Source organism: Vanellus vanellus (genome assembly GCF_965231255.1).
Source record: "Vanellus vanellus genome assembly, chromosome: 15".
Lineage (NCBI taxonomy): Eukaryota > Metazoa > Chordata > Aves > Charadriiformes > Charadriidae > Vanellus > Vanellus vanellus.
In genome coordinates, this window is record NC_138920.1 from 2,830,753 (window position 1) to 2,857,402 (window position 26,650).

Consider the following 26,650-nt stretch of genomic DNA (forward strand, 5'->3'; position numbering starts at 1 on the left):
TGGAGGTGTTCAAGGCCAGGTTGGACGGGGCTTGGAGCAACCTGGGCTGGGGGGAGGTGTCCCTGCCCAGGGCAGGGGGGTGGAACTGGATGATCTTCAAGGTCCCTTCCAACCCAAACCGTTCTATGATTCTATGATTTTAAAAACCAAAGCTTTTTGCAAAGAGGTTTACTTGCAGGCTTTAGAGGAATACACATATAATAGATTTTAAATATATTTTTTTTATTATTTCTTGTGGTTTTTCTTTATATTAGATTTTTTTTTTCAGTCAAAAGACAGCTTTACAACCTAACAACCAAAACCAGGTTACATACACACAGGCACACTACGTAACGTATTCCAGGCAGTCGTGTCCTTCAGTCTGTTGACACACGGCAAATGTTTAAACAATGTCCTACGAGAAGTAGACACCCTTTCTCTACTAACCTTGCTTACACCGATCTAACACGTAACACACAAAAAGGACGTATTTTGTTAGCTTCGAGTTTCGGATGAGGTTTCAGTCCTACAGCATAGGTGATGTAGAAAAACGTGGGGCTTTTTTTTTTTTCTTTTTCCCTCTTCTCCAAATCCCGGCGTGGAAGTTGTCCCACCGTTGTAAGGCATTCAGCAGAGCACGGCTGATAGAGAACGGCTGCGTGAACATCTGCTTGATGGCGTGGGTCCTCCCCAGTGCCCCGGGGTGGGGCGGGCGCAGGGCTGGCGGCCGGGGGACCATCACGTTCTCCGACGCATTTTAGGGAAGGTTTAAGGCAACCTTTTCCGACCAAATAGCACTTTCTTCTCCTTTCCCTTGAAAGAAAACACCGGCTATCGAACGCACCGTCCGTCCTGGCAAAGCGCTGGCGCTCGTTCTGCCTCTACCGCTCGCTCTCCACGCACGAAGCGCTGAAGAACTGGGGTTTAGGCTGAGTTTTTCAAAGCTGCCTAAGAGGTTTAGCATCCGAAATGCTAAATGCTTTTTAGCTAAAACAAAACAAAACAAAACAAAACCAAACAAAAACCCAAACCTAAATGCTTTTTAGGGCATTAATTCTGTTAGGCTTCTCTGAAAATCCCAGCGTCTACTTTTAAAACAACATAGAAACACAGAAATATCGAAAACTGACTCCCCAGTCATCTCTTGCATAGGACTTTTAACTGTAGTTCACTGATTTATTCAAGTTCTGCAGTTGTGTTAAAAAAAGATGACAAACCATGAAAAAGGGTGAAAGGCACATGTACAGTCAGTCCAGCATGGAGACGGATAATGCGCGTGGATGGGGTTTACAAGCAGAATACCTAAGGTTGATACATACAAATAAAATATTGCAGTGCTCGGTGGCTCTGTATGGATATATTTATGATACAAGAGAAAATATTACTATTTTACTGTAACGCCTTGTGCTGTTCCCTCATCCCTAGATTTCCTGAAGGGTAATTGTGTCGATACAAAGCCGAGGAGGAATTTTTCCGTGACACTTGGGCATAGCTGCTCCCGGCTTCCCTGACGTGGATGCGCGAGGTGGACATGAAAGAGCGGAGAAACTTTGGGCTCCCCTGCGCAACCCATTTTTAAGCTACACTTAGAATTTACTGTGCTGCTTTCCCCCTCCGTTTGCCAGGAATAAAATCTCCCTCCCCCCCCAGGTGATAAAATACGATCGGAGTGGAAGGTAGCGGGATTTTCGTGGTTAGCTGTAAGGGAGCCAAAGCTTCGTGGCAGTGTTTTCATGCGGTAGCATCACTCTTGCCCTGGGTAAGGGGCTGGAAAAGCTGGAAAAGCACACACACACACACCCCCCCGACCAGCCCAGGAGGTATTAGCTCAGAGCGAGTGTAAGGGCGGGGGGACACCTGTGTGTCACCTCTCTGCAAAAAAAAGAATTTAAAGAAGGACTGCACGTAAGAGCCATCTTTGTTATTAAATGGAGCTGCTCATCTTTGTCATCTTCATCCTTTTAAGCAAAGAGTTGTGGGTTTAGTTAATGAGAAGCAAAAAAAAAAAAAAAAAAGGCTGTTTGATGACGCATCGAGGAACGGCATGAAACGGGCCGCCGCGGGGAGACCTCCCGGCCAAGCTGCGTCTGGCTGTCCAGAGCCCGCGGCTGATGCGTGCTCCCACCGCCGTTGGCATCCTGGAGTCGAACCGGGGAGAAGGCAGCGTCTCTGGTGGGTTTGAGGACACCTCTCGTTGAAAGAGGGACTTGCCAACCACGCGGAGCCTCTCCCACCGCTTCATGCATCTTCTGCGGCCCATGTTCATGCGACCCGTGAGAGCAGCTCTGGTGATGTTAATGGGACAAGGATTGAGCCCTTGAAGACGCCGGGAAATTATTCGTGACTTTGACATCGTACTGAGCAGATCTGTGAGAAACGGGCAGAGGTGCAAAGCTCCACCTGGAAGAAGACAAGCCCCAAGACGATTGATCCCACTTAAGGCCCTTTAATGTCCCCGGACGGTGTGACAGTGGGATGGAGAGGCTGTGAGTGCGGTGGGTGTCTGTCCTCGGGCTCTGGTCCCTGCAAGCAGCTGTGCTGAGGAGGTCACCAGACACAGTCTTGTGGTGGAGAAGGACTTGGGGGAAAGCTCTGAGGACCGCCAGCAGCTATTTCTGAGGGTGGACAGCAAAGGAGGCGCAGCAAACTGGAGGCACATCTGTGCCACCTGTGGAAACGGTTGCTGTTGACAATCCCCGGTGGCTAGAGAGTCACCGTGGCACCAGCTGGACACGGGTGGCCTCTTGGTTTAAATCTGGACGCTCAGGGAAGCCTCGGTGACGGCCACCACCCCAGCTCCAGCCCAGGGAATTGGGGCTCGGCACTGCCTTCTGGCAGACAGCACCAGGCAGATGCTGAGAACCATTTTTTCTTGACTTGAGGTGTCCTACCACTTTGTACTGGCTGTGTTCTAATTGTTATATGGTTTGATCTTTGGGGACCCACTTGTTTTTCAATAAATTCACCTGAAATTTCATTTCCACTTTATGCAGGGCACTGGAACGGATATTTATCCTCCACAGGAGCAAATGCAAAGCTGTGATTCAAGTCTAGAACCTCACTGGAGTATTTTTTCATCTTTTTGTTTTGTTTTGTTTTGACTGGTAAGACAAGACATCTAGTGGTTGTTTTTTTTTTTCTCCCCAGTGGGGCTGGATGGAAGAGGAAAAGGTATCACTAAGATGTAAATGTAAGATTATCTGTTGATTAGAAACATGCCTAAATGAAGAACGAAGAGTCCCACAGCGGTGATCTTTGGGATGAGCCACGTGTTTATGTTATCCACGATGAAAAAGAAACGCTGACTCCCACGGAAAGAATCCTTTTCCTTCCAGATCGAGCTTTTACAGCAGAGCTTTTTTGGAAAGCGCATTCGTGAGTGCCCGTTTCAGAGCACTGGGTGACAAGGACTTTTGCCCCACCTCCCCTGGCAGCTCCCCCCCGCCTGGCAGTGCAGGTGAGAGCCAAAATTCAGTGAGAGGACTTTGTTGTGGCTAACGTGGCTGCCAGTGAGGTGCCCTGGTGTGCCGTGGCTGGTAGCCTGCCTTTGCGGCAAGCAGAGCCACGCGGGGAGCTGCCCCGGGAGGTGGCTCGCATGGGGCTATGCGGGTTTAGACGTGTCCTGGCGTGATCTGGTTTTCATCTCGAGAGGTGGCACTTCTCCAGGACGGCTGCCTCTCCTGATGGCTGTCCTGGGTCATCTTGTCCTGATGGCTGGGGGAGAGCCTCGCCGCTCGCTTCGGGGGGGTTTCATCTATCGCACTGCTACGGAGCTGGGCTGCCCTGCCCCATACCCGAAGAAGGCAACTGAGATGCAAATCTCTCATGCCTTGCTCAGAGAACATCCCCTCCACCACAGGGACTTCGAGTGGTGGAAAGATCCTTTCCACCACACGGTTCTGCTGCCTCCATAAGCTCCAGGCAGTGCTGCCAGCGCTGCCCCTGCCTGCCCACAGTGCCCCATGCCCCCAAGCCTGCCCGTCCATGCCCGCTCCTCGCTGCGGTGCCAGCGCCCGGGGCCGAGAAGCTGCTGCTGGGGGCAGATCCAGCTCGCCCACCCGAGCCCCGGCAGCCATGGTGGTGGCACTGCCACGCTGCCCAGGCAAAGCTGCCATTTACTGAGAAGAGATTTGCCCAGGTCTCTCCACCGGGGGATTTTTCCTCTTTTTTTTTTTTTTTTTTTTTTTTTTTAATGCTTTCATTGCAAGAAATACAAAAATTCTTTCCCACAGATCTGCCTGTCACCTGCATTTCTCTACATGATTGCTCCAACAACTTTCCCCATCCCGGCTGCCTTCTGATCCCAGGGACGCGGTGGGAGCCAGGCCAGCTGCTGCTGGCACAGAAAGCACAGCTCTGCTTCACTTCCCAAATCCTCGGGGGCTCAGGGCTTAAAATCCGTACCTGGTTCTTCACAAACAAGCCCGAGGAGGGACCAGCCGCATTCTAGCAGCTGTAAGGTGATTTTTCACGACATGGGCAAACACAGAGGAGCTGCTGCTCAGCGATGGGTTCACCACAAGTGGCCACAGCTCCTTTTCCATGCAGGCGTTATGTTGGAGCGTCGAACCCTGCAGCTCTTCCAACGCGCGGCAGCCTGCGCAGCCTCTCACCGACACGTGCTGCCAAAGGTTTTGGCCACATCCCTGCAGCATCCTTCAGGACGGCGCAACCAGAGGCCTCACAGACAGAAACAAACCCCACATCTGAACAGAGAAGCCCGGGAAAAAAAAAAACCCACATTTTTAAAGACCCCAGCATATTATTTTTTTTTTTTGTCCCTGAGTCCATGCTGTAGTTTCCCCCTAAGCAAGTAAAGAAAAGAAAGCAAGGCTCCTCCCCGCCTTCCAAGCAGGACACCGACCAGCCTCCCTGCCAGCCAGCGCCGCGTTTGCTTCACCTTCCCACCGGGAGCGTCGCACAGCTAGTCACAAATTGAAAATACCGGGTGCAAAAAAAAAACCCCGACAACCAACCAACAAACCCCTAAAAAAATTAAAACCCGCACCCCGAAACAACCTACCAAACACCCATGCCGTGTTGTGAAATATCTACACATGCAGACATGTGCACAGACAGGAAAAGTTCTCAGTTTTTAAGCACCTTTCATTTGTTTTAAGATTCGAGGAGACTCGTAACCTCAGTGTAAAGGGGTTTTCTTGCTCTGGCAACACTGGGCAGGAGATTTGGTATCTGGGCAGGTCTTGTGCTCACCGTCGGGCAGGAGAGGAGCATCGTAGGGCTTCTGCAAAGCGCAGTTTGAACACACCTTTGCCACAGCGTACGAAGGGTTGGTCACACCGGTGGATCGACAGTCGCTTTGCAGGGGGTTAATAGGTGATTATTAGATGTTAATACACAAGCAAGTGTGCAAACAACAGAAGGGGGATCGCGGGATCCCATATATGCTGTGGTAAGCACGCTCCGTTGACCTGCGGGATGCTAGGACTCTGGATTAACCTCTTCATGAAAACATTATTAATAATTTATTAATCCTTTATAAACATACTCTTGATATAAAGTGTGACAATAGTTCTGCTTCACATCCTGTGCTGGCTGGGCACAGCGTGGTGAAAGATGTCTCAGACTGGCACAGAAAGAAGAAAGGAAAAGGAAACAGTTTGCATTTGCTTCCGAAAACCAGGACGGAATAACAGCATCAGCCGTTTGAACTGGGTGCCGGGTGCCGGCTGTCGGCAGCCGCGGCTGCGCTGAGGCCCCCGGGAGCACAGCCGAGGGTTTCTGGGACGTGATGGATGAGCGGGACACAGAGGAGGATTTCGACGAGGGGGTTTCTCCTACTGGGGTACCACTTGCAAGCAGACTGGTGGGCACGGGAAGGCCTGGTAGGAGAGCCACGTCAGGATCCGCCCCGGGGACGCGGTGCCCAGCTAGCCTTGCTGCCCCCAGCCCGTCTTCCCCCGGGACCTGCGGAGGGGGTGACGGTGTCGCAGCCAGCCTCTGATTTCGGGAGCGCTCCAGAAGCACTGTCAGCATCTCGGATGTGCAGGAGGAGAATTTGCAACGGAGAACAGGCTGGGAGGCAGGACATTGCTTGGCTTGTCCACTTCTCGGTGTGTACTGGGGCCAGAGAGAAAATGCTTCCTCTAACGGCGATGCCTGGTGGCCACGGAGCACATCCCCCAGTGACACGGGAAGGAGCGGCATGGGGAAGGCAGCATCTCATCAGACATGCATGAGCTCGGGCTCAGCGCCCGCTTGTCTTCACGCGCACCTGTGCCAGCGTCCCTACAAATGCCATGCTCCCGGCTTATACCAGGCATCACTTCAGGGGGAAAAAAAGGCATTTCATGTGAAGCCCAGGAAGCCAAAGGATGTAAACGTTCCCCTTAAGTCAAGGAGTCATCAGTCTCTTCGCCGAGAAGACACCAGAGATGAAATAGGGCGATCTCCAGCATGGTCTTGGGTTCGGCAGCGAAGGGACGGTGGTTGCGGCAAGGCCCAAGGAGCGGTGGGCGATGCCGAGGGCTGGGGGGGGGGTAACGCTGGGCTCCCCAGCCTGCTCTTTCTCTGCTGATAAACCACCGGCTATGAAAAACCAGCTCTGGTGCCGCCGTGTTTAGCAGAAAGGCTGAAAAAGCAGCGGAATAAACCATTGTGGCAGGCGCGGAACACGGCCCAGCATCTCCGCCGGCACAGCAGGCAGCGCCACGCTTGACCCAGCGGACACCAGCTGCCACAGCCGGAGGGGCAGGAGGCATCACATCACTCGTGTCATGAGGGCGCCAGGTCTCAGGAAGGCTTGAAACAAGAAACTGGTCTGGAAGAATTGAAAGGGAAAGGTTGAAAAGAGCTATTTGAAATCGTTTCTTCGTTCTTTCTGTGCTTTTGGGAACGCCGTGTCATCGGAGTGAAAGATAAACACTGCAGGTGAGCATCGTCAGCCCGCCCCTCCGCGGTCCAGGCTCCCAGGCACAGAGCTGGGGACTGGTGCTTGTAAGAGGGTTTGTTTTATTTTTAATCTCATTAAAAAAAAAATCAATAAATGTCAGCTGTCTGAGGTTGGGCTTATCATGATTCCTTTAACCTCGGTCCCAAGCTGATAATAAGGGATATAGCATGGTGAATGGAAGAAACTCCTGTGAAATCAGCATTTTTGGGGGGAGGGAGGGGATATTTCTTGTCTCAGAGGATGGGAATCCATGCTGTCGGCTGGCCACGAGCAGGACACGGTGGCCAGATCTTCCCCAGGGCACAGGGTGCAAAACCAGTCTCTAGAGGGAGGGAGCTGGTGGGGGGGATCAGCAAATTTCTGCTGTGTTTGGAGCCATCTCAGCTGGTGCTGGAGCCAGTGAAAAGTCTGGACCATGTCCTTCGAAAGGCAGAATGAGTCTGTCACGGGGAGGGGAGGGATTTGCATTAAAAATCAGTATTGCCCATGGCGGAATTTGGCCCTTCCCGGGAAAGGATGGAATTTTTAGTGGGGGAAGGAGGCATTCCCATTACAGCTCCGCTGCAGCAATCCCCTCGCCCGGCCCCGCTGCCCAGGCCTGCCCCATCCTGTCCCTTTGCGATCACTCCCAGGTCCATCTTTGCCTTAATTCAGCCTCTTCCCTCCGGCCTCCTCTTCGGCAGCCCTTCACCACCAACTTCGACGTGCTTCTGCCACCTCGGGGAAGCCGCGCAGGTCGCTGCCTCCGCTCCCCTCCCAGGGATTCACACCGCTCATTGGCTTAAACGGTGCCTTTTCCGAGTATATAGAGAAATTTATACACGCACATCTATACGTATGTATATAGGTGCGGCTTGGGCAGATGAGAGGCTCCAGGAGGAGGGGGCTTGCTTGGACGAGGCAGCCAGCAGCTCGGCGGGACCACCAGTCATGGTGCCGCTCCCGCTGGCCCTGGGCCGGACAACCCCTCGCCAATGTGGCCGGCAATGGCTCCGGCGAGGCGCTGGGACGGTGCTTTGTTTCCTGAGATTGCTTTTAAGGTTGTCTTTTTAAAAAAAAAAAACACCATGAGGCGCCGCGAGCCGCCGGGCCGATCCCACCATGAGGGTTTCCACCAGCTCTTCCCCACAACAAGCCCTTTCGGGACCGGCAGCGGGGTTTTTGTCTTGTCACGGTCAAAACGTAATTAAGAAATCAAGGAGGGAGGGGGTTATTTGCTGGTTTTGGGGGGAGGAAGCATTATTTAGTGTCATTGATGAGGTTTTCCTAAAAATCCCAAATCTTGTTGCATCGTTGCTCTTCTCACTTCCGCTCAGTGTCTCTGCTTGTGACATCCCAGCCTGGCTATACGCGGAGTCATGACGTCATGAAGAAAGGCACTGATGTCACAGGCTCGTCAGGACAAACAGGCTTTGCTGTGGATTTCGGAAACGAGTGATTTCACCGGGAATATCGATTTCCCGCGTGAAGGCTGGCATGGCTGCGAGGGTGCCGGCAGCGCCGGGGGTTGCTGTCCCGGCCGGCGTCGGGGGCGAAAGGTGAGGGGAGCCATGGAGGGCGGGGTGAGGAAGACAAGGCGTGGGGGGTCTGGGGGATGCGGGTGTGTGTGTGGGGGGATGTGTGGAGTGAAACCGCAGCCCGGTGTCACCGGTGTTCGTTCCCCAGGGCGGCTGGTGTCGGGGCGGGGGGGTGAGGTCTCCCTCCGCCGGGGGAGGCGGCAGGGGGGGAGCGGCGGCGCGGGCGTCCCGGCGAGGTCAGTAGTTGCAGTGGCGCTGGCAGGGCTGGTGGACGAAGGTCCCGGCGTACTGCTTGGCCCGGCGCAGCGGGCGCTGGCGGGCCCGGTTCTGCCGCTGCAGCGCCTTCTGGCTGAGCTGGTGCTTCTCCGCCAGCTGCTTGGCCCGCTGCACCCGCCGCGCCTGCCCCACCTTCTCCAAAATGGCGGCCTTCACCGAGAGGGACCTGCTGTGGTGCGGCACGTGGCGCTCCAGCCGGGGCTCCGGCACCTCCCTGCGGAGAAAGGAGCCATCAGTGGCCGCCAGCACTCGGCCCTCACCCACCCTGGCAAGAAGGGGAGCGGGGTCTCCAACCCCCCAACCATCACGCTGTGCCCCCAGGATGGACCCAGACCCTCCTGCCCCACAGCCTGCCGAGCAGGGGGGAGGCTCCAGCACAGGCAGGCTCTAGGACACCCGGGATAAATCCAGGTGCCACCAGGAACGGGGCGTCCCCACAGTCCCACACCGTGGCTAAGTCCCTTGAACCCAGCAGAGAGAAGCCAAGCCCGGCCCCATTTCCATCCCACTTGTGACCCATTTGGTCTCCTGGCCCATTTCCAGCTCCCTTTGGCCCCCCTTCTGCACTCTCCAGCGTTGAGGTTCCTCTGAAGCTCTTCAGATCAAGCTGTGGCCCTCTGGGAGACTTTGCAAAGAGAGAAGCCCTGAAGGAACGGTGTCCCCTAGCCCAGATGGAGGTTCACCCCAAATTCTTCCTCCTCCCCTGCCTGGGTGAGAGGCTCCGGCGGGGGAGATGCTGGAGGGTTGGGACTGGGGGCAGCGGGGACCCTGTGGCACAGCGGGACCCGGGGCTCGGCCGGCCATGGCAGGGCTGAGCATGTGCATGGTCAGGGCTTTCCTGGTGCCACAGGGCAGCAAGGGCAGTCACGGGGAGAGAGCAGAGCTCCTCAGGGGCTGCAGCAAGACTGTGGCCCCGGGAAGGATTGTGGGGTGCTCCAGCCACAGGAGATGGCAGTGGGGAGATTTGGGGCATTTCTGTTTTAACTTTACTCCCCCCAGCTAAGCTGGACCTTGGGGCAGGGAGAAATGTCTGCATCCATGGCTGGTGATGTGCCGCTCCACCACGGCTGTGGGACACCCCAGTGCTGTGCCAGGAGGTGGACCAGGGGGGCTGCAGCACCCTCCTGCCTCAGGGAGTCAGTGGTCCTGGGGGAACCACTGTGCCCAAAGGCCACCTTGTCCAGTTGGGTTTGCTTTGCTTGTGTCATACCTGTGCAAAACCCCGTGTTTAAGCCCAGCCAGGCAAACCCCCCCTGGACGGGCGGTGGGGTGACAGGCGGCATCACCAGGAGACTCTGCTCAGGACAGGGGAGAGGGACACAGCCAACTCCCACTGCAGCCCAGCAGCGAGCTCACGGTCCTGCACCCATGGCCGTCTCAACATGGCGCTGAGATGCCCTTAACGGAGTATTTCAGGACACAGAGGCTGCCATCCTTGCACAGCACCGGCCGGGGCAACGTGCCGGGCATGCAGTGTGCTCCCTGAGGTGGGACATGGGGACACCGAGGTCTCCCGTAGCCCCACTCCATCTCTGGGCAGCATGGGCAAAACACTCCTGGCCTTTCACGGTGATGCGGGATGCTGGGACTGATCGTCCACCCCAGTCCCCCAGCGGGTGCTGGGGCCAGCAGTCCCCACTGAGCACCCCAAGGTGCACTCACCCGGCAGCATCGTCCTCGGGGCCCTCCCCGTCCACCTCGAGGGTGCTGGTGACGTAGACGGACATGCTGGGGTGCTCGATGAGCAGGTCCTCCATGGGGCTGCTCCCCACGATGTCGGGGCCGGGCCCCTCTGCAGTAAAACAGGGGGGAGGGGTGACAAACCAACTCTCGTCCATCAAGCAGGGACCGGCCGGAGCCGGGGAAGCGGCCAGCGGCAGCGGCGGACCTGGGGGTGCCGGGCGGGATCGCACCGAGCGCCCAGTACCGCCAGCACCCACTCGCCGGGCTGCGCCGGGGCGGGCACGGCTGCCTGGGGGTGGCGGGGGTGCAGAGCCATGCAGGGGGGCAGCGGGGACACACACACATACCATGTACAGTGGGGAGGGGAGGGAGGAGAGAAAGGGGCATCGTTAGTGCAAGAGACACCCCACCGCCATCACCACCACTAGAGACGGGCACGGCGTCCACAGGACCTCGTGGGGAGGGAGACGCCAGCAGTGCCCCGCACCGCACCCCAACCAGCACCCTCCGCACCGGGGGGGGCTGCTGGGGCTGCTGGGTCCGGCTTTGCTAAGCCAGCAAGCAATGGAAATGCTTCTGGTTAGGCAGTTTAACCAAAAAGTGGGGGAAACCAGCGGGGTTTACCACAGCCATTTTTTTTTGTTTTTTTCTTTTTTTTTTTTCTCCTTCTCAAAACGAAGGAAGAAATTCAGCCGGCGAGAAATACTGCTTTTGCCTTTTCTTTCAGCACCTGAGCCGTGCCGTGCTGTGCCAGAGGAACGCCGGCCCACCTGCGCTTCCAAACACCACCCGGCACTTTCCAAACGTTGAAACCAAGCACACACAGAGGAAAAAAAAAAAAAAGCTCACACCTTGTTTTTCTGGAAGAAATCAGGGGAATTAATTCTTCAGCAAGGGTTTTCGCCACGCCTTCAGCTTCAATCCATTAGAGGTCAAATTTTAGGTGGTTGATCCAGGACCTGCCCCCCACCCCCCTCCGGCTCCCCAGCCTTCCTCACCTTCCCTTCCTCACCTCCTCCCAGCAAAAGCACTTGGGCTGGTGCCTTTCTGGGCTGAATTACCAGTTGTGATATGCGAAGGGAGCCTGCGCACCTGATGCTGGGCTCAGCGGGACACCCAGACCCGTTCCCAGCCTCATCAGGGGGATTCGAGGGAACCGGCCTCAGCGGGGCGGATGCGGTGCAGTATGTATATGGACATGTGTGACCCTGAGGCCGGGTGAAGGCGCAGGAGAAATCAGAGGTGAATGTGTTCTTGCGGTGGAGAAATACAAGCGCAGGAAGCATGGGGATGGCATTCGCCACCTGGCACGTCCCCGGCTCCTCCCGTGGATGATGCCCCAGCCCAGGCCACAATTAGCCTTGCGAACATGAGAGCGTCTTTCTTCAGGTCAGTGGATAACAAGCTATTAATAGTTGTTGACATGCCGGGCTGGAGATTATTTGTCAGCCGGGAGACAACCATTGAGCCCAGCTGGAGCGTTCCCAGTCCAGCAGCGCTCCCACAACAAGGGGGATGCCGGCGTGGGGAGGAGGGGACCTGGTGTGGCTGAACCCTGTCCTAGCTATCCATGGCTACCTGTCCCCATCCTTCGCCAAGGTGGGTTTTAATGTCACAAGGAATATTTCGGGATCCCCAAATCCCTGGGTGACTTGCAGCCGTATCGCTAAGCACCGGGAAATGCTCTTTGCTCCCTCCCTGGGTGCTGAGCGGAGCCAGGCTGGGCGATGGGGCGAGAGGGGCATCTGAAACGCTTCGGGGAGATCTGGTTAATAGGAGTGTATTTTGCAACATGTGAGTCAAAGACCCGGCGAGAGGGAATGAATTCGGAGGCTCGTTAGGCTGCTCCGCTACTGGGAGGGAGCCGGGCTGTGAGATGCTTGCCGGCCGCCGTGGCTTGAAGGTGAAGGATGGGGGCTGGAGCCGGCGGGTTTAGTTTTTAAAGTGCTTTGCATAACTCCAGCCTCAGAAATAGGGCTGAAATAAATCAGTCCCTCACTGGCCGGGGAATGCTCTGGGAAAAGGCAGAAGGCGGCCCATGGGGATTAGCTGTGGGGTGGCAGGTCCCAGGCAAGCACACTGCGGAAAGGCGGCTGTGCACCAGGAGCCTGGCCGCTTGAATGGAAAAAAAACAAAAAGGGAACCTTTTGTACCGAAGTCGTCCCTGGGTCCCCGCTGAGCCGGCTGCAGGCTGGGACCCAGGGGATCAGGGCACAGCCCAGCATTTCTCTGTCGGGGGAAGCTCCTGGCTCCTTCTGGCATGCTTTGGGCTCGCTGCAGCTGCCGCCAGCTGGCCCAGACACGTGGCAGCTGTGTGCCCATTGCTCCAGGGACCGCCTTGCAACCAGCCCCCTCCTGTGTCACTGCTGTGACCCCCCCAGGACAGTCACCAGAGAGCCCAGAGGACATGGAATCCTCCATGGCTGCCCGTGCCCACACCACCCATCCACCTCCACCAGCTCTCTGCAGCGCTCCCACCAGGCACGGGGCTGTCCCTATCCCCCATCCCAGGCTTGTCCGCTCTCCGGTCCCCTCTCCAGCTCACTGCAGGGGGGGGGGGGGGGGGGAACCCTAACAAATGACTCACACCATGAAAATGAGCTCTGCTCAGTGCACGGGGGACAGGCAGGGAGCATCCGCTCGGAGAACAGATGCCTGCAAGAGGGATGACAAAACCCTCCTCCTCAACCCGCAGGATACATTTGTGGTCCCCTGGGCTGGGGCACCCCATCTAACCAGAGGCTGCAAAAGCAGACCATGGCCGTTGAGGAGCTCCTGCACAGGCAGGCTTGTTTGTCTAAGTTCGCTGCTCAACTTGCAAGCAAAAGGTCATGAAATTATCATTGCAATTAGTTGAGTCATCGACCCTACAACAGAAACGCCAAGGTCTTAATGGAGCTGGAGAAGCTCTCGACCCACAAGGAATTTGATCCGCCTGGTTGATGTCAAACGGGGCTCCGGATGGTTGTCGCCGTTCCTGGGAATGGGGACCTTGTGTCAAACATCCCTTGTTTGAGTGCTGTTGGCATGGGCACTGGGAATGATTTCGGAAGATAAACCCTTCGGAGTTGAGATTTGCTCCCCTGATGGACTCAAATCACCCAAACGTGGCCAGATCGCTGGCAGCATGTCCCCAGTTGGGACAGGCAGGCACCGCCGCGTGGGGAAAACCCTGGCCCCCCACCAGCACCCATGAACTGGGGTTTCCCCCGGGGGAACAGGCTCCCAGTTTGCTCTCGGCAGGGGCATCGCAGGGAGCATCCGAGCCCAGCTCCTCCTGGCAAAGGGCTGCCCACGGCACAGCCTAGCCGAGGCCACGGCACTGCCGCAGCTCGCAGGCAGACAGCCCGGCGGGGGGTTGGCGTCCCCCAACCCCACCGAGCCCCCGGCGGGCAGAATCACACCGAAACTCTGGGTGACCTCCCCGGGCTGGCACTGTGCCAGGGTGCCATCCTGGTGCGGAGGCATCTGGAGGCTCCCGGGCAGGAGCAGCCCCAGCTGGGGACGGGGCTGCTGCCGCTCCCACACTGGTGGAAAGTCAGAAACCATCGTTGGGAAAGGGAAAAAGGAGGAGCAGGTCGGGGGCTGCTGCAGTGACCGCAGGGCTGGGCACCGTGGGCAGGGCAAGGGGACCAGGGGAGGAAGGATGAAGGGCAGAGCTGATCACACGTGGTGGAAGCTCATCTGCTGTCATCTCAAGGGGTTTGCCCAGCTCCGGAGAGACAAAGTGCAGCAGAGGCTGTGGGAAAAGAGTCCCCCCCAGCTTTTCTCACCTGCAAGATCAATTACGAGCCAGCCATCCTCCTCCTCCTCCTCCTCGACAAAGGGTTTGGGCTCCTCCAAGCCTTCTGGCGTGCTGCTGTCACTGAAGAAGAGGCTGGTGAAACGCTGAAACATGGTGGGGAGCGGTCCAACGGGACGGACAGTGAGTTAGAGCTACTGCTGAGCACCGGCTTCCAGGCACGGAGACGGGAGCAATGGGCAGGGAGGGGAAAAAACAGCCCTCAAGGTCTTGGCGGCGGCGGAGATGCTTTGCTGCTAGCGAAATCGTAGCTGAGTTAAACGGCGTGTAGTGCAATTCTGAGGTTCTTCACTTGGCTTCAGTGCAAAGGCCTGAAAAAGGGAAAGGAAAAGGAATAATGCATTTGGACTGGTTGGTAGTGTGGCCCTTCCACATCCCGGGGGCTCAGACGAGCTGGAGGGGATAGTGAAAAGGTGACTCCAGCATTGATCTGTGCCATGGGCTGTCCCAGCTGCCGGCATCTCCAAGGGCATCACGCACCGTGTCCGAAAGCAGCAGAGAAGGGCTGAGTGCCTGCGCCCTGCAGCCCTCCACCTGCACCGAGCCCCGCATCGTGTCCCCTTCTTCATGGGTGGTGTGTCCCAGGGGACCCGTTCACCAGAGCTGGCAGGGGCAGAGCCAAACACTGTCCCAAAGTCAGGCTGGGACCTGACTCCCCGGCACTGAACGGGCACCGAGCATGGCTGGTGGCACTAAGCTTTGCTGTCAGGGCAGGGCAAAAGGTGCGGTGCTGCTGCCCTATCTGAGGACCGATGGCACGAGCCATCCCTAAACCCCACCACTAACCCACTGACGGCCACACCAACGCGGCCGCCCTCCCCTCCTCGAGCGGGGTCCCAAGAAGCCCTTGCCAGCTTTTGCTCGAGCCCTGCCTGAGGTTGGTTTAATTTTGAACATCGTCACTGTTATTGTCGCGCCGTGTGTGTGTATCTGCAGGGATGCTCTTCTGATGCAGCCGCGATTCATTGCCACCCTCCAGCCCCAAAAGATGACACTGTCACAGGTGTCACCATTGCTGCTTCACAAGGACCTTACAAGGAGCCACGGGACAAAGCGCTTGGCCATCAGCGTGCAGGAGCGAGCGGCATCAGCACACGGCAGCGAGCGCGTTGCCCTCCTCGCAGCGGGGCAGGACGAGGACGGCGTTATCCCAGCCCTGGGTGAGTCTCTGCTCATTACTGTTTCACCCCTGAGGAAACACATTTTCCCCAGCTCGGGGGGAGGTTAGGACTCACTAATTTTATTAACGACTGCAAAGCTCTCGGAGAGGCGCAGACAGATGGCCACCACAAGGTGCAGAGTGCTATTTGCGCGGAGAAAATGCTTTTTGGTCCAGAGACATTAAAGGGCATTAAAATGCCATCAAGAACTCATTGCGGGGAGAGGGGACAGCTGTGTGCTGCCCTGCTTGGCACATTGCCGTGAGTGCATTTAGAGGCCAAATGCCCAATTCACGGCTCTGTCGACCAAGGTGGCATAGAGCCTGCAAGTGGTCCTGGACCCTGGTGAAGCCCCATCTGGTCTGGGCAACACAGAATGGGCAGGACGCGTCTGTGCCAGTTCTCCAACAGCTCAAGTTCAAGCTCAGACCCCCCAGTGAAGTGGCCCCTCCAGTCTCAAGGCTGCTGGGAAGGGCGGCTGGCCTGGGCGTTTCCTGAGGTTCTGGTGCTCAGGCATGCTCATATTTTTCCGTTGTGGGAAAATCGTGTCTTTTGCCTTCTCCTCGGTGCCTCAGGAGGTACAACATCTGCTCCACAAGGCGGCAGAATGAAAAACCAAGGGGAGCCTTTCCCCATGGGTGGGATCCCCCAGGCTTTGGGGGCTCCTCCTGATCTCTGCCGCCCCCGGCTGCAGAAGGCAGAGCTGGAGCATGAATCACAGAATCCCAGAATGGTGGGGGTTGGAAGAGCCCTCTGGAGCTCCCCCAGTCCCACCCCCTACCAGAGCAGGGGCACCTCCAGCAGTGGCACAGGACACATCCAGGTGGGTTTGGAATGCGTCCAGAGTGGGAGACTCCCCCCCCCCTCTCTGGGCAGCTGTGCCAGTGCTCTGCCACCCTCAAAGTAAAGAAGTCCCTCCTCATGTTAAGATGGAACTTCCTATGTTCAAGTTTGTAGTCAAGTCAGCCCTGCAACAGCCATCTCTCCCTCCCTGGCTCGGCCAGAGCAGCAGCGTGACACTACCTGTCCCCTTGAGCAGGTCTCAAGCCACAGGTGACAGTTGCCCCAGAGGTGCAGGGCAGATGACATGGCTCCAACCGTGCCCAGCTCCAGATGCCGGTGCTCGGGGGTCCGGCGCCACGCGTTTCCCACTGCCCTGGGGGTGGCAGCCCCCCACCGCCCTGGTTCATCCCTTCCGCTCGCACCCTGCACCCAGATCCATCAGGGGGGAGAGGCTGCAGCCAAACAAGCCGGGTCTCGGCTGGGACGGCGCATTCACAATGGCTTGGCTGAGACTGACGGAGCTTCTCGCCATGATGAATCAGAGGTCAACGAGGATTCCCTGCTCCATATCCTAAGAGGGTTCCTGGCGTCCCCTGGAAGCACCGAGCGGAGAGTTTTGGGGCACAGAGACATGATAGAGTTGTTTCCTCCGACTGCAGCGAGAGCTGCAGGCTCAGCTAAGGCAGCTCTCGCCTCCCAGCCCCCCATCACTGCCACCACTGTAGCAAAGCCACGTTATCCTCCAGCGCACTCACGATTAAATTAGCCAGACCCCCCCCCCCCCTCCCCTGCAGCATTAAAGTATAATAATATGCGAGGGAAACAACATGAAGAGGGGCTGATATCCAGCTGGACAATGAATGGAAACTCTCTCGTGTGCGCCGTGCCGAGCACTGCGGGGCTTTCCCTCCCACGGGACCGACGTGCGCATCCATCCTCCCCGGGGCCAGGCTGGCAGAAGGCATCCAGGACAGCCCTGAAGGCTGCGGTACACAGCCACGGCTCCACTACACACCGCTTCTCCCTGCCTGCAACCTGAAATCTGGCATCTGCCTGGAGCACTTGCCTATTTAGTAAATATCCCTTAATATTATATTACGATTAGTTATTTAATACATTTATTAAATATCTAATTGCAGCAGAAACCCTGTTGCTCCCTGGTACCTGCTGGTGATGTCTCAGGGCTCCCCGCTGTTTGCTCTTCCCCAGGTCCCCAGGCAGGAGGAGAGGGGCGGGATGCACCCAGCAGCCTGTGGCAGGCATGGGGCGGGGGGGGTCCAGTCCCCCAAGGCCACCATGCCCTGGCCCAGTGCAAGGCCAGGAGCAGGTTCCTCCACTTTTTGAGCCGGGGCAGCACTGCCTGCGGCATTCCCAGGCCGGCAGAATTGTTGAGCTGAAGCTGACCCCAGTGTCACCGTGCAGCTTCTCAGGGCTGAACGGGGCTGGGGACAGCAGAGTCCCCTGTGCTGCGCCCTGAGCCCACCTCACTGGGGAGGACGCACTCTCAGCCTGCCTCGGCCAGTGGTCTACGTGCAAATTTAAGTCTTTTCCCACCCCACCCCCTGCAGACATGCATGCCACACAACAGCAGAGAGCTGGGGACAAGAGCTGGCACACGAGGGACAGGGGCAGGCTGGTGGTCCCAGTCCGACTGCAAGGGGAACACGATCCAGAAAAGCACCCAAGCCAGGCAGCGATTTTCCCCGTTGCCTCAGCAAAGCCAGCCTAGAACAAGCTTGCTGCTGGCCCGCGGGCTGGCTGGGCACGCACAGCCCCACTCCTCGCCTGGACGGCACCAGAACGCTCCCTCCGCTCTAAGGGCTCAGCTTGGAGAGCCCCCAGCAAGAAGTTCATCCTCCAGCGAGGTCAAAGCCAGATGATAAACTACACAGTCAACACAGAGAGTAGAAAACCTCTTTGTTTTTATTTTGTTAAAACTTGACAGCAGCTTTCACTGGACAGTAGCAAAACTGGTCTCCCAGTTTTGGAGGTGGGGGCTGGAAGGGCCGTCTGGAGCTCCCCCAGTCCCACCCCTTGCCAAAGCAGGGTCACCTACAGCAGTGGCACAGGACGGCATCCAGGTGGGTTTGGGACGGCTCCAGAGTGGGAGACTCCCACAGGGCAGCCTGTGCCAGTGCTCCGCCACCCTCAAAGTAAAGAAGTCCCTCCTCATGTTGAGAAGGAACTTCCTATGTTCAAGTTTGTAGTCAAGTCAGCCCTGCAACAGCCATCTCTCCCTCCCTGGCTCGGCCAGAGCAGCAGCGTGACACTACCTGTCCCCTTGAGCAGGTCTCAAGCCACAGGTGACTTCAGTTGCCTCGGCCCCCTGGAGCAGCGCTCATTCCCCCCGGCACCCACCTGCTTAGAGATGAGTCCCCAAAAAAATCACAGGGTGAGTCAACAGGAAAGTCAGGAGCTGAAGTGTCCGGACTCCAGAGGTGCCCACCCTAACCCAAAGATAACTTTCCTTTCCTGAAGACACAGCAGATATACTATTAGTTTCAGTTGCCCCCCCTCTCCCAAATTTAACTTGGTTTTCCTTATCTCTACAATTAAAGGCCCCGGGATAACCACACTCCCATCGTGTGCAGCCAACCCCGCGATAACGGGCTGTCAGGGGCCATCCTGCTTCCGAGCAAACCCGGGGCACACCGGGAGGGCTGGGCCAAAGGGGACGGGGGCTCGCAGGCAGCTGTGATAGCTCCGGGGGCAGCAAGAAAGAGTTGAAAGCTCCCCCAAGAACAAAAGTTGAGAGGGATCGCGTTAAAGGATCATTGCCTAAAGAATTTCAGTACAGCACCAGCTATCACCATGGGTTGGTGGCAGCGTGGACGGAGCCGGCAAAGCCAGGGTGCCGTGCCGTGATCCTGGCGGAACGGCTGCCTGGGGCTGCTTGGCCAGACTCTGCCTTGGCTGCCTGTCCTGGCTGGAGCAGGAGCTGGGCAGAGGGACAGACGGCGCGATCAGCCAGGCCTCGTGGGAAGAGAGCAAAGGCTTCCCCAGAGTCGGAGCAGCCCTGCCAGGGCCGGCCCCGGTGGCGCTCGGGGAGCTGCGGGGGAGCTCCTGCCAAGGCAGCTGGCAAAGCCCTCAGGATCAAACCTGCGGGGTGGCAGCAGGAGCTACATCCTGGCAAGCAAGGACCAAAACGAGCTTAAATCCTCACCCTCACTTTATCCTGTCTGCTCTGAAATCCTCAGCAACGCTGGGCTAAAGAGGCAGGATCAGGCTTTTATCTCCGAGATGCACCCTCAGCAAGTTTGCGGATGACACTAAGCTGAGTAGTGTGGTTGGCACGTCGGAGGGACGGGATGGCATCCAGAGGGACCTGGACAGGCTGGAGACGTGGGCTTATGTGAACCTCATGAAGTTCAACCAGGGCAAGTGCAAGGTCCTGCACCTGGGCTGGGGCAACCCCCAGTACCAGCACAGACTGGGGGATGGATGGTTGAGAGCAGCCCTGCAGAGGACTTGGGGATACTGGGGGGTGACAAATTGGATGTGAGCTGGCAACGTGCGCTGGCAGCCCTGAAAGCCACCGGCACCCTGGGATGCATCCCCAGCAGCGTGGCCAGCAGGGCGAGGGGGGGATTCTGCCCCTTGGCTCTGCTCTGGAGAGACAGTCGTCGTCCCCCTCCCCCCCCCCCCCCCCCCCGCAGGGCTGCCTCCAGCTCGGGGGGTCCCAACAGCAGAAGGACATGGACCTGTTGGAGCGGGGCCAGAGGAGGCCCTGGAGATGCTGGGAGGGCTGGAGCCCCTCTGCTGGGAGGACAGGCTGAGAGTTGGGGAGGGTTCAGCCTGGAGAAGAGAAGGCTCTGGGGAGACCTTGTAGTGACCTTTCACTATAAAAAGGAGACTTATTAGACAGAGAGAGAGCACCTTTTTACCAAGACCTGTAGTGATAGGACAAGGGGCAACAGTTTTAAACTGAAAGAGGGGAGGGTTAGGTTGGACATAAGGAAGAAATTTTTCCTTTTGAGGGTGGTGAGCCCCTGGTGCAGGTTGCCCAGAGAAGCTGTGGCTGCCCCATCCCTGGAGGTGTTCAAGGCCAGGTTGGACGGGGCTGGGAGCAACCTGGGCTGGGGGGAGGTGTCCCTGCCCAGGGAAGGGGTGTGGAACTGGATGATCTTTTAAGGTCTATTCCATCTTAGAAGGAAGCAGCTCCTGGCCAATATGGTCTTTGAGCCACTCCAGACCCTCCCTGCAAGCCACCAAGAACATCAGCTCCTCAGTGTCACCATCATGGAGGGTTGGGGGTGACTTTCTCCGCCCTTCACGAGGCAAAAGGCTCCTCGGCTGGCTGCTAACAACAGCAGCCAGATGGCGAGATGGTCACACGCCACCTCAGTCCCTTCTCTGGCTGGGATTGCCCACAGGCATTGGCAGATCAAGCTCCAAAGTTTCTCCAGGTTTTTGGAAAGCTTCCGTTTTCCCTGTGGCAAATGTTTGCTGCATTTACACCAATGGAATTGGGGCCGTCAGCTTCACGGGAACCGCAGTGCGGGAGGGACCTGAATGTGTCCCCACCAGGGAATTGAAGTCACTGCTGCCCAAGTAGTGCCTTGTCACCAGCCAGAGACGGTGCCCACAGAAGCAGTTTGGACCAGGAGGTGGCTTCTCCACCCCTGCGGTGGCCAGGGCTGGTCAGAGCTCTGGTGTCTTCTGCCAGCCCACCCATAAATGCCAGGCATCCCACATCCACGGAGGAGGTATGGCCAGCGCTGGGGCACAGCGGGACTGACCATGCACCACATCCCTGGGGATGAGCTACCCCAGAAACGACACACTCGTCCCCTGTCCCTTGCCAGAGCCGGGGTCACCACCACGGGACAGCTGCCATCCTTCCCAGGCTTCCACATTCCCTAACTCGGCATGCCAACCCCATTCCAGGCCACCGCCAGCACAAGGGGACAGCCCACAGGTGACACCCACTTGGGGACAGATGAGTTTCTCAATGATTGAAGTTTATCAGAATCCTTCCAGAAATTCCAACAGCCTTTTAAAACTAGCCAGAGGGTACTAAACATTAAAAGTAGGAGTAAGGAAACTGTAATGCATCACGTTATTTCCCTTCCCCCCCCTTCAGAAACCTCGACACGATAATTAGTTTTCTGAGTCACCATCACTGCAAATAACCCCAGGAGCTAAGAACGGGCAAAAGGATCGGCAGCAAAGCCCCGGGATGCGCCAGGAGCTCGCTGGGGCGGGAGCGGCGGCTTCGCAGGGCTGGCAGCTCCCAAAAGTCACAGGCTGCGGAGAACAACAGCAGCTCCGCTTGGAAATGGCAACAGGCTCCCTGAAACTTTCCATAAATACCCGGCGGCGGGAGGGATGCTGCTGACAAGCGGCAGAAGCGGTCCTTCCTCGGCAGGGCTAAGAATACCCCGCGCAGTCATCACAGCAGGCGTCGGAGGTATAAATCAGGTGCCTTCCTCCAACCCACTTGGGAAATGTTATTTTCAGCTCATTTTACCTAAATTAGACAAGCGTTTCACAGACTGCTCTCGCCACGCTGTAGGTACCAAAATCCTAAACCTGGCACAGAAACACAAAGCGAAGGAGAAGGGGGTCTGGCAGCTGGAGGGGGGGGGGGGGGCTGCTCATCACCCCCAAAATGGCCAGTGAAGCATCCCTGCACTGTCCTGTATCCGTCCCCATCAAGGAAAGGCCCAGAGCTGGCAGGGGCTTGCGCAGGACAGTTCGGCAGGGCTGGATGAATGCGTTTGGTCCCTCAACGACTGCACTACAGCTCCCGCTGCTCCCTTTGCTTCGCCAGCAGCCTCATTCACGGGGATGCCCTGGGGGAGCACTGGCAGAGCTGGACCCTGAGGCTGCCGCCGGCACGGATGGACCAACTCCAGCAAACCAGCGGCTGATTCACAGCCAGAGCCTCTCCCACTGCAGAGCAGGGAAGTGGAGGGAGGAGAAGGCAGAGTAGTTAGAAAAATATCCCAAAAAACTTTATCTTGACATTCTTTTTATGCATGGCAGACCAAGCCAGCACCTGGAAGGGCTCTCCTCGGCCAGTCCAGGAGCTCAGCGTGGATTGGAATCCCCACACGCTCCTCCTGATCCCACCTGAAGCAGGGGGACTTGGGGTCGCAGAAAGGGGGGGCGCTTTCCCTGGAGCTGCTGTCCCCATCCGCACCAGCTCCCTTGTGTAACTGCTGCAGGAAGGTCCTTGCCCCAAGGACAAACCCAACCTTCTGCTATGACATCAATGTCATCGCACAGAGCCCTGGAAAAATCTGTCAGTGGCCGGCAGGACCTGAGCAACCAGGAAATTTTTAGATTTGCCATGAGCTGTCCTACGAAATTTTAGAAGTTTCCTCTCTGGGATGCGCTAGGTGAAACATCTCTAAAAGCGCACGCATCGAGAGGGGAGCAGCCCCAATGTCCCACCCACCGTAAATTGCAGGAGGCCCAATACTAATTGGCAGGTTGGACTTTGACATCGCAGGAGCCCCGAGCTCCCCACCGGCTCATCCTGAGCCCGCCTGGGGCCACGTGTGCGCCGGGGCGAGACTTGCCTGCGCAGGGCTCGCTGTGCAATTAGTGCTTGAAAGCTCTTAGATAAGAGTTCACATCTCAGGTTTTTCCAGTCTTGCTACGAGCAGGTGATATCGGTTTATTCTCGAGGGGGGAAAAAAAAAACTTCCATTATGTTTTTCCTTTTGTGTTCAGGCAGATAAGCACCAATTTGATGCAACGGGTTCCTAATGGTGACAGTGAGCTACAGCAGAAAGCTTTTGTCTTAGATTTTTGGGGGAAAAATATAAAAGGAGAGGAAAGATTTCTTTTAGAGAAAAAAAAAAAAATAAATTCTTGGCACTTTGTAGACTAAACCCAGTGGGAAAGAAGGTACAGCATAGTCCTGTACCGGAGCCCAACACCTGTTTCTGGGATGGTTTCCTACCCCAGCAAAACCTTAGCCAAATTAGTGACAGCGCTTGGGCACTCGCCCAGCTCAGCCCTCGCCGGTGCCACTGGCAGCAGTGGGTGTTGCTGGTCCCATGGGAGGCACTTTATGCCGGTAGCTTGCGACCTCAGGGTGCCAGTGCCTTTGCTCAGACTCTCTGAGCAGGGCTGTAGCTCCCCTGCACACAAGAGACACAGAATCATAGAATGGTTTAGGTTGGAAGGGACCTTAAAGATGATCTAGTCCCAACCCCCCTGCCCTGGGCAGGGACAGCCCCCACTAGACCAGGGATAAATTAATAGATACACGTATTTAAAAAAAAATTACAAAAGCAATAATGCCTCTTTAAACACGTTTCTACAGTTACACTCCACAGAGTCCGAGTTCTTCAACTGATGAGCCCCCTCAGACGGGAGCAGGTTTAGCGCCCAGGGCATTCCAGGCTCAGACAAGCCGCTGAGGTCCCCAGGCATGAAACCCATAAGAACGTTGACCTTCTAGCACTGATGACATTTTTGAGCTGTCCCAAAGCAGGTGCGCTTAGAGCAGTAACAACAAAAGTAGCTGCTACATGTGGTACCCGACATACTCATGGGCTCAGCATCCCGGGATGCCGACCTACTCATGAGCTCAGCATCTCAGGACACTGTGGTGCCGCGCCGGTGGCACGGCGGGGATGTCACAGCATGGACCCCAGCCTGGCACCACCAGTATCCTTCACCTCGCGTGGCCCCACAGCTCCTTCCCGGGCATCAGGGTTAAACTCAATAAAAATATCTAAGCACACACCCGAATCTTATTAAAACCACTGTGATTTACAAAGTAAATCGAGAGCTAAAGACAAAGGTAGTCAAAAGCGCCCGCTGGAAAGCGGTTAACTCAACAGGAAATGTTTTTATATTACACATTTACAGTCCCTTTTCAAAAAGCCACCTTTTTCACCCCAAACAGCCTCTCATAAACTGCCGAGAGACGCGTCCTCGTTCGCAGCTCGCCCGGGGAACGCCGCAGCAGAGCGATACCTCCCGGGAAGCCGCCGGGACGCCCACGCGTGACCACGATCGTTAACTCACCCCCGCACACACACACACACACACCGGGGACCGCCCAAACCCCCCCATCCCCGGGACCGGAGGCGCTGCGCTCCGGGGGGTCACGGCGGGACACCGCAAAGAAGGGGGGGGGGAGGGGGGAACGGGTGGAAGGGGGGGGGGCGGGACGGACAGCTTTATGACGTCTCAATGTCATACGCAAATGAGGCATACGTCACTACAGCGGAGCCAATGGGAGCGCAGACCAACCTCGAATCTTAATCCGGTGATGAAGAAACAAACAACAAGCGCGGAGGGGGTTGGAGGGGGGGGGGCGGGCGGCGGGGGGGTCCCCCCCCGCCGCCCGCCCCCCCCCTCTCCACCTCCCCCCCCCCCGCGGGGGGACACCGGGTCGGTGAGACCCCCCCAAACCCCAGCCCTGCCCACCCCCCCACCCCCCAAAGCCCGCCGGGCGGGAGGACTCACCTTTGCCCGTTAACGGCGCCGTCGTAACGGGGGAAACGGCGGGAGAGGCGCTGAGGTAGTGCCGGTAGCGGCGGGGACGGCGGGGGTTTGTGCCGAGCGCCCGCCGCTCCCCCGCACAAATCGGGACCTTCCGACAGCTGATCGTGACGTCACAAAGCGGCCCGCCCGCCGGCGGGGAAGGCGGCCAATGGGAGGTGGCAGCGAGGAGGGCGGGGTCGGTTCGGGGTGGGGGGGAGAGGGGGGGTCCGGGATGGGGAGCGCGGCTCCCCGGGGAGGAGCTCAACCCTGTACCGGGCACCGGGGGTGGGGGGGGAAGGGGGTCCCGCTCGGTGTGAGCCCGGGAACGGTCCCGCGGGGTCCCCTCCGTGTCCCGGGGGATGCAGCGGGGGCCCCGCGGGGGAGGGCAAAACGGGAAGGGGGGGGGGAGGCGAGAGGCTGGGAAAGCCCCGGGTGTGCCGGGAGAAAGGCGGGAGGCGCCCCCCCCCCGGTCCCGGCCCGACCCCCGATTCCTTCGTCCCGCTGTACCCCCCCCCCCCCCCCCAATTCCCAGAGTAACTTGGATGGGACACAGAGACGGTCGGGGGCGGGTGGGCGGCTGAAAGCCCCCGGCCCTGGTAGACGGCCTTCAATGCAAACCGGGGGGGGCGGCGGGGGGGGCGGCTGGTACCTGCGGGGGCCGTAACCGGGACCATCCCGCGAGCGCTGCAGCCCCCGGGGTGTACTACCGGGTTCGCCTTCGTCCTCAGCACGGGCTGACCATGGGACCAAGGTTTGGTTTGACGGCGTGCCAAGCTCGTCACACGGCAGGAAATTGTCCGTATAAAGATAGAACATTTCTTAAAACAGTCATTAATAGAGCAGTTCGAGCGTCTGAGTCAGGCGTGGTACAGTTAGGACTCATCTGGCATCCCAGGTGAGAATTCCCCGTCACCAATCCACACGAGGCAGAGTTTAATTGAGTCTTATTCAACTCGCCGTCGCAAATTAAATAACATTTAGCCTTCTGTAATTGAAGGATCTCGCAGAAGGGTGTAAACCACCTCAGGAGGGAGAGATGCCACCTGGCAGAGCTCTTACCCCGCTTTGCCGGGAGGGGAGCAGAAATCCGTGAAGCTCGAAACATTTCTAAGCAGAAAATCCACCCGTCTGGGATGTCCCGTGGAGGGTGTTTCCAACCGGCAACGGCAGTTTCCATTAATGCCACCAAGAGCTGGAGGTGCTCAGCACCTCTGGGCGTAGCGGTGGGGGCATTTGCAGGAGACACCCAGAAATATTATGGCATAACTCAGGTTTGACCCCCAATCTGGTCCCTGCTTGAAGACAACAGCTCGTGGTGCCAGTGGGGTTTCGGTTTGCTGCTTTCATTAGTACTTGTTTTACACGGAGTGATTACAACGTGGCTCTTATTGGCTGCAGTGGGACTGCAGAAATTAACCTTTAATCCCGCTGCCGTACAGGAGTGGATACAAATAAATGCATCAGAACAAATCTTGCTAGGGTTAAATTTATCCCTGGGTAAATTGTCCCATTCTCACCGGCATGTCCACACAAGGGTTGGTTTAATGGGATGACCCTCTCTCCCCATGGGGATGGGAAACACCGCACCCTGCCCTGGTCTTTTACTGCAAAAAAAAAGGGAGGCAGCCCCCCTCCCAGGGCGGTTATTAGCCCCAGTGATTTATTGCTGGGGGGGAAGCTGCTGCAAACGTGATAACGCAGAGGAGCGAGCTTCACACCAGCCTGGAGCAGTCAGCAGAGGTTGCTGGTACCTGCTGGGCCCGGCCCTGGGTGCCGCGGTCGGCGGGTCGGAGCAATGGTTGACAGCCGTGCCTATGCGGCAGTGGGAAACAGTGACTTTAATCTCACCGGTGCAGGGAACAGCGGTCAGGAAGCTGCGGTCACCCAGCCCTCGTGTGCCTACGAGCCTGCGGTGACCGTGCTGCCACCCTGAGCCGGGGTCCACGTCATTGTGCCTTCTGGCTGTGCCGCAGGGCCAACGGGGAGAGCCCGCGGGTGTTGGAGTGGCCCTCTCGTCGGTCCCCGGGGACAGCAGTGTCTGTTGACACTGAATAAGAGAAAGAAAACCAGAGTGGCTTCTCTGTGG

At 57.3% G+C, this 26,650-nt stretch overlaps 1 protein-coding gene across 3 annotated transcripts; it reads right to left on the bottom strand.

Moving 5' to 3' along the window:
- Positions 1 to 201: 201 nt before the first annotated feature.
- On the bottom strand, positions 202 to 24,657 carry TP53INP2 (tumor protein p53 inducible nuclear protein 2). 3 transcript variants are annotated; one of them, XM_082490936.1, is made up of 4 exons: positions 24,547 to 24,657; positions 14,142 to 14,481; positions 10,348 to 10,477; positions 202 to 8,899 (listed from the first exon to the last, which is right to left on the bottom strand). In XM_082490936.1, exons 2-4 carry the CDS (start codon positions 14,263 to 14,265, stop codon positions 8,647 to 8,649), a joined length of 507 nt encoding a protein of 168 aa, XP_082347062.1. In that variant the 5' UTR covers positions 14,266 to 14,481; positions 24,547 to 24,657; the 3' UTR covers positions 202 to 8,646. The 3 variants fall into 3 exon arrangements, with proteins under 3 accessions (XP_082347062.1, XP_082347061.1, XP_082347063.1); XM_082490935.1 differs by having other exon boundaries at positions 10,348 to 10,657; XM_082490937.1 differs by lacking the exons at positions 14,142 to 14,481; positions 24,547 to 24,657 and adding an exon at positions 10,716 to 11,374.
- Positions 24,658 to 26,650: the final 1,993 nt, after the last annotated feature.

What these genes read in the sequence shown, in the direction of transcription:
- TP53INP2 (XM_082490935.1), bottom strand. Translation starts at nt 14,265, where the DNA reads ATGTTTCAGCGTTTCACCAGCCTCTTCTTCAGTGACAGCAGCACGCCA. An exon ending in GCTCGTAATTGATCTTGCAG is followed by an intron (nt 10,658 to 14,141) that starts GTGAGAAAAGCT and finishes CGCCACCCCCAG; the next exon opens with GCAGCCGTGCCCGCCCCGGC. An exon ending in CCCGAGGACGATGCTGCCGG is followed by an intron (nt 8,900 to 10,347) that starts GTGAGTGCACCT and finishes CTTTCTCCGCAG; the next exon opens with GGAGGTGCCGGAGCCCCGGC.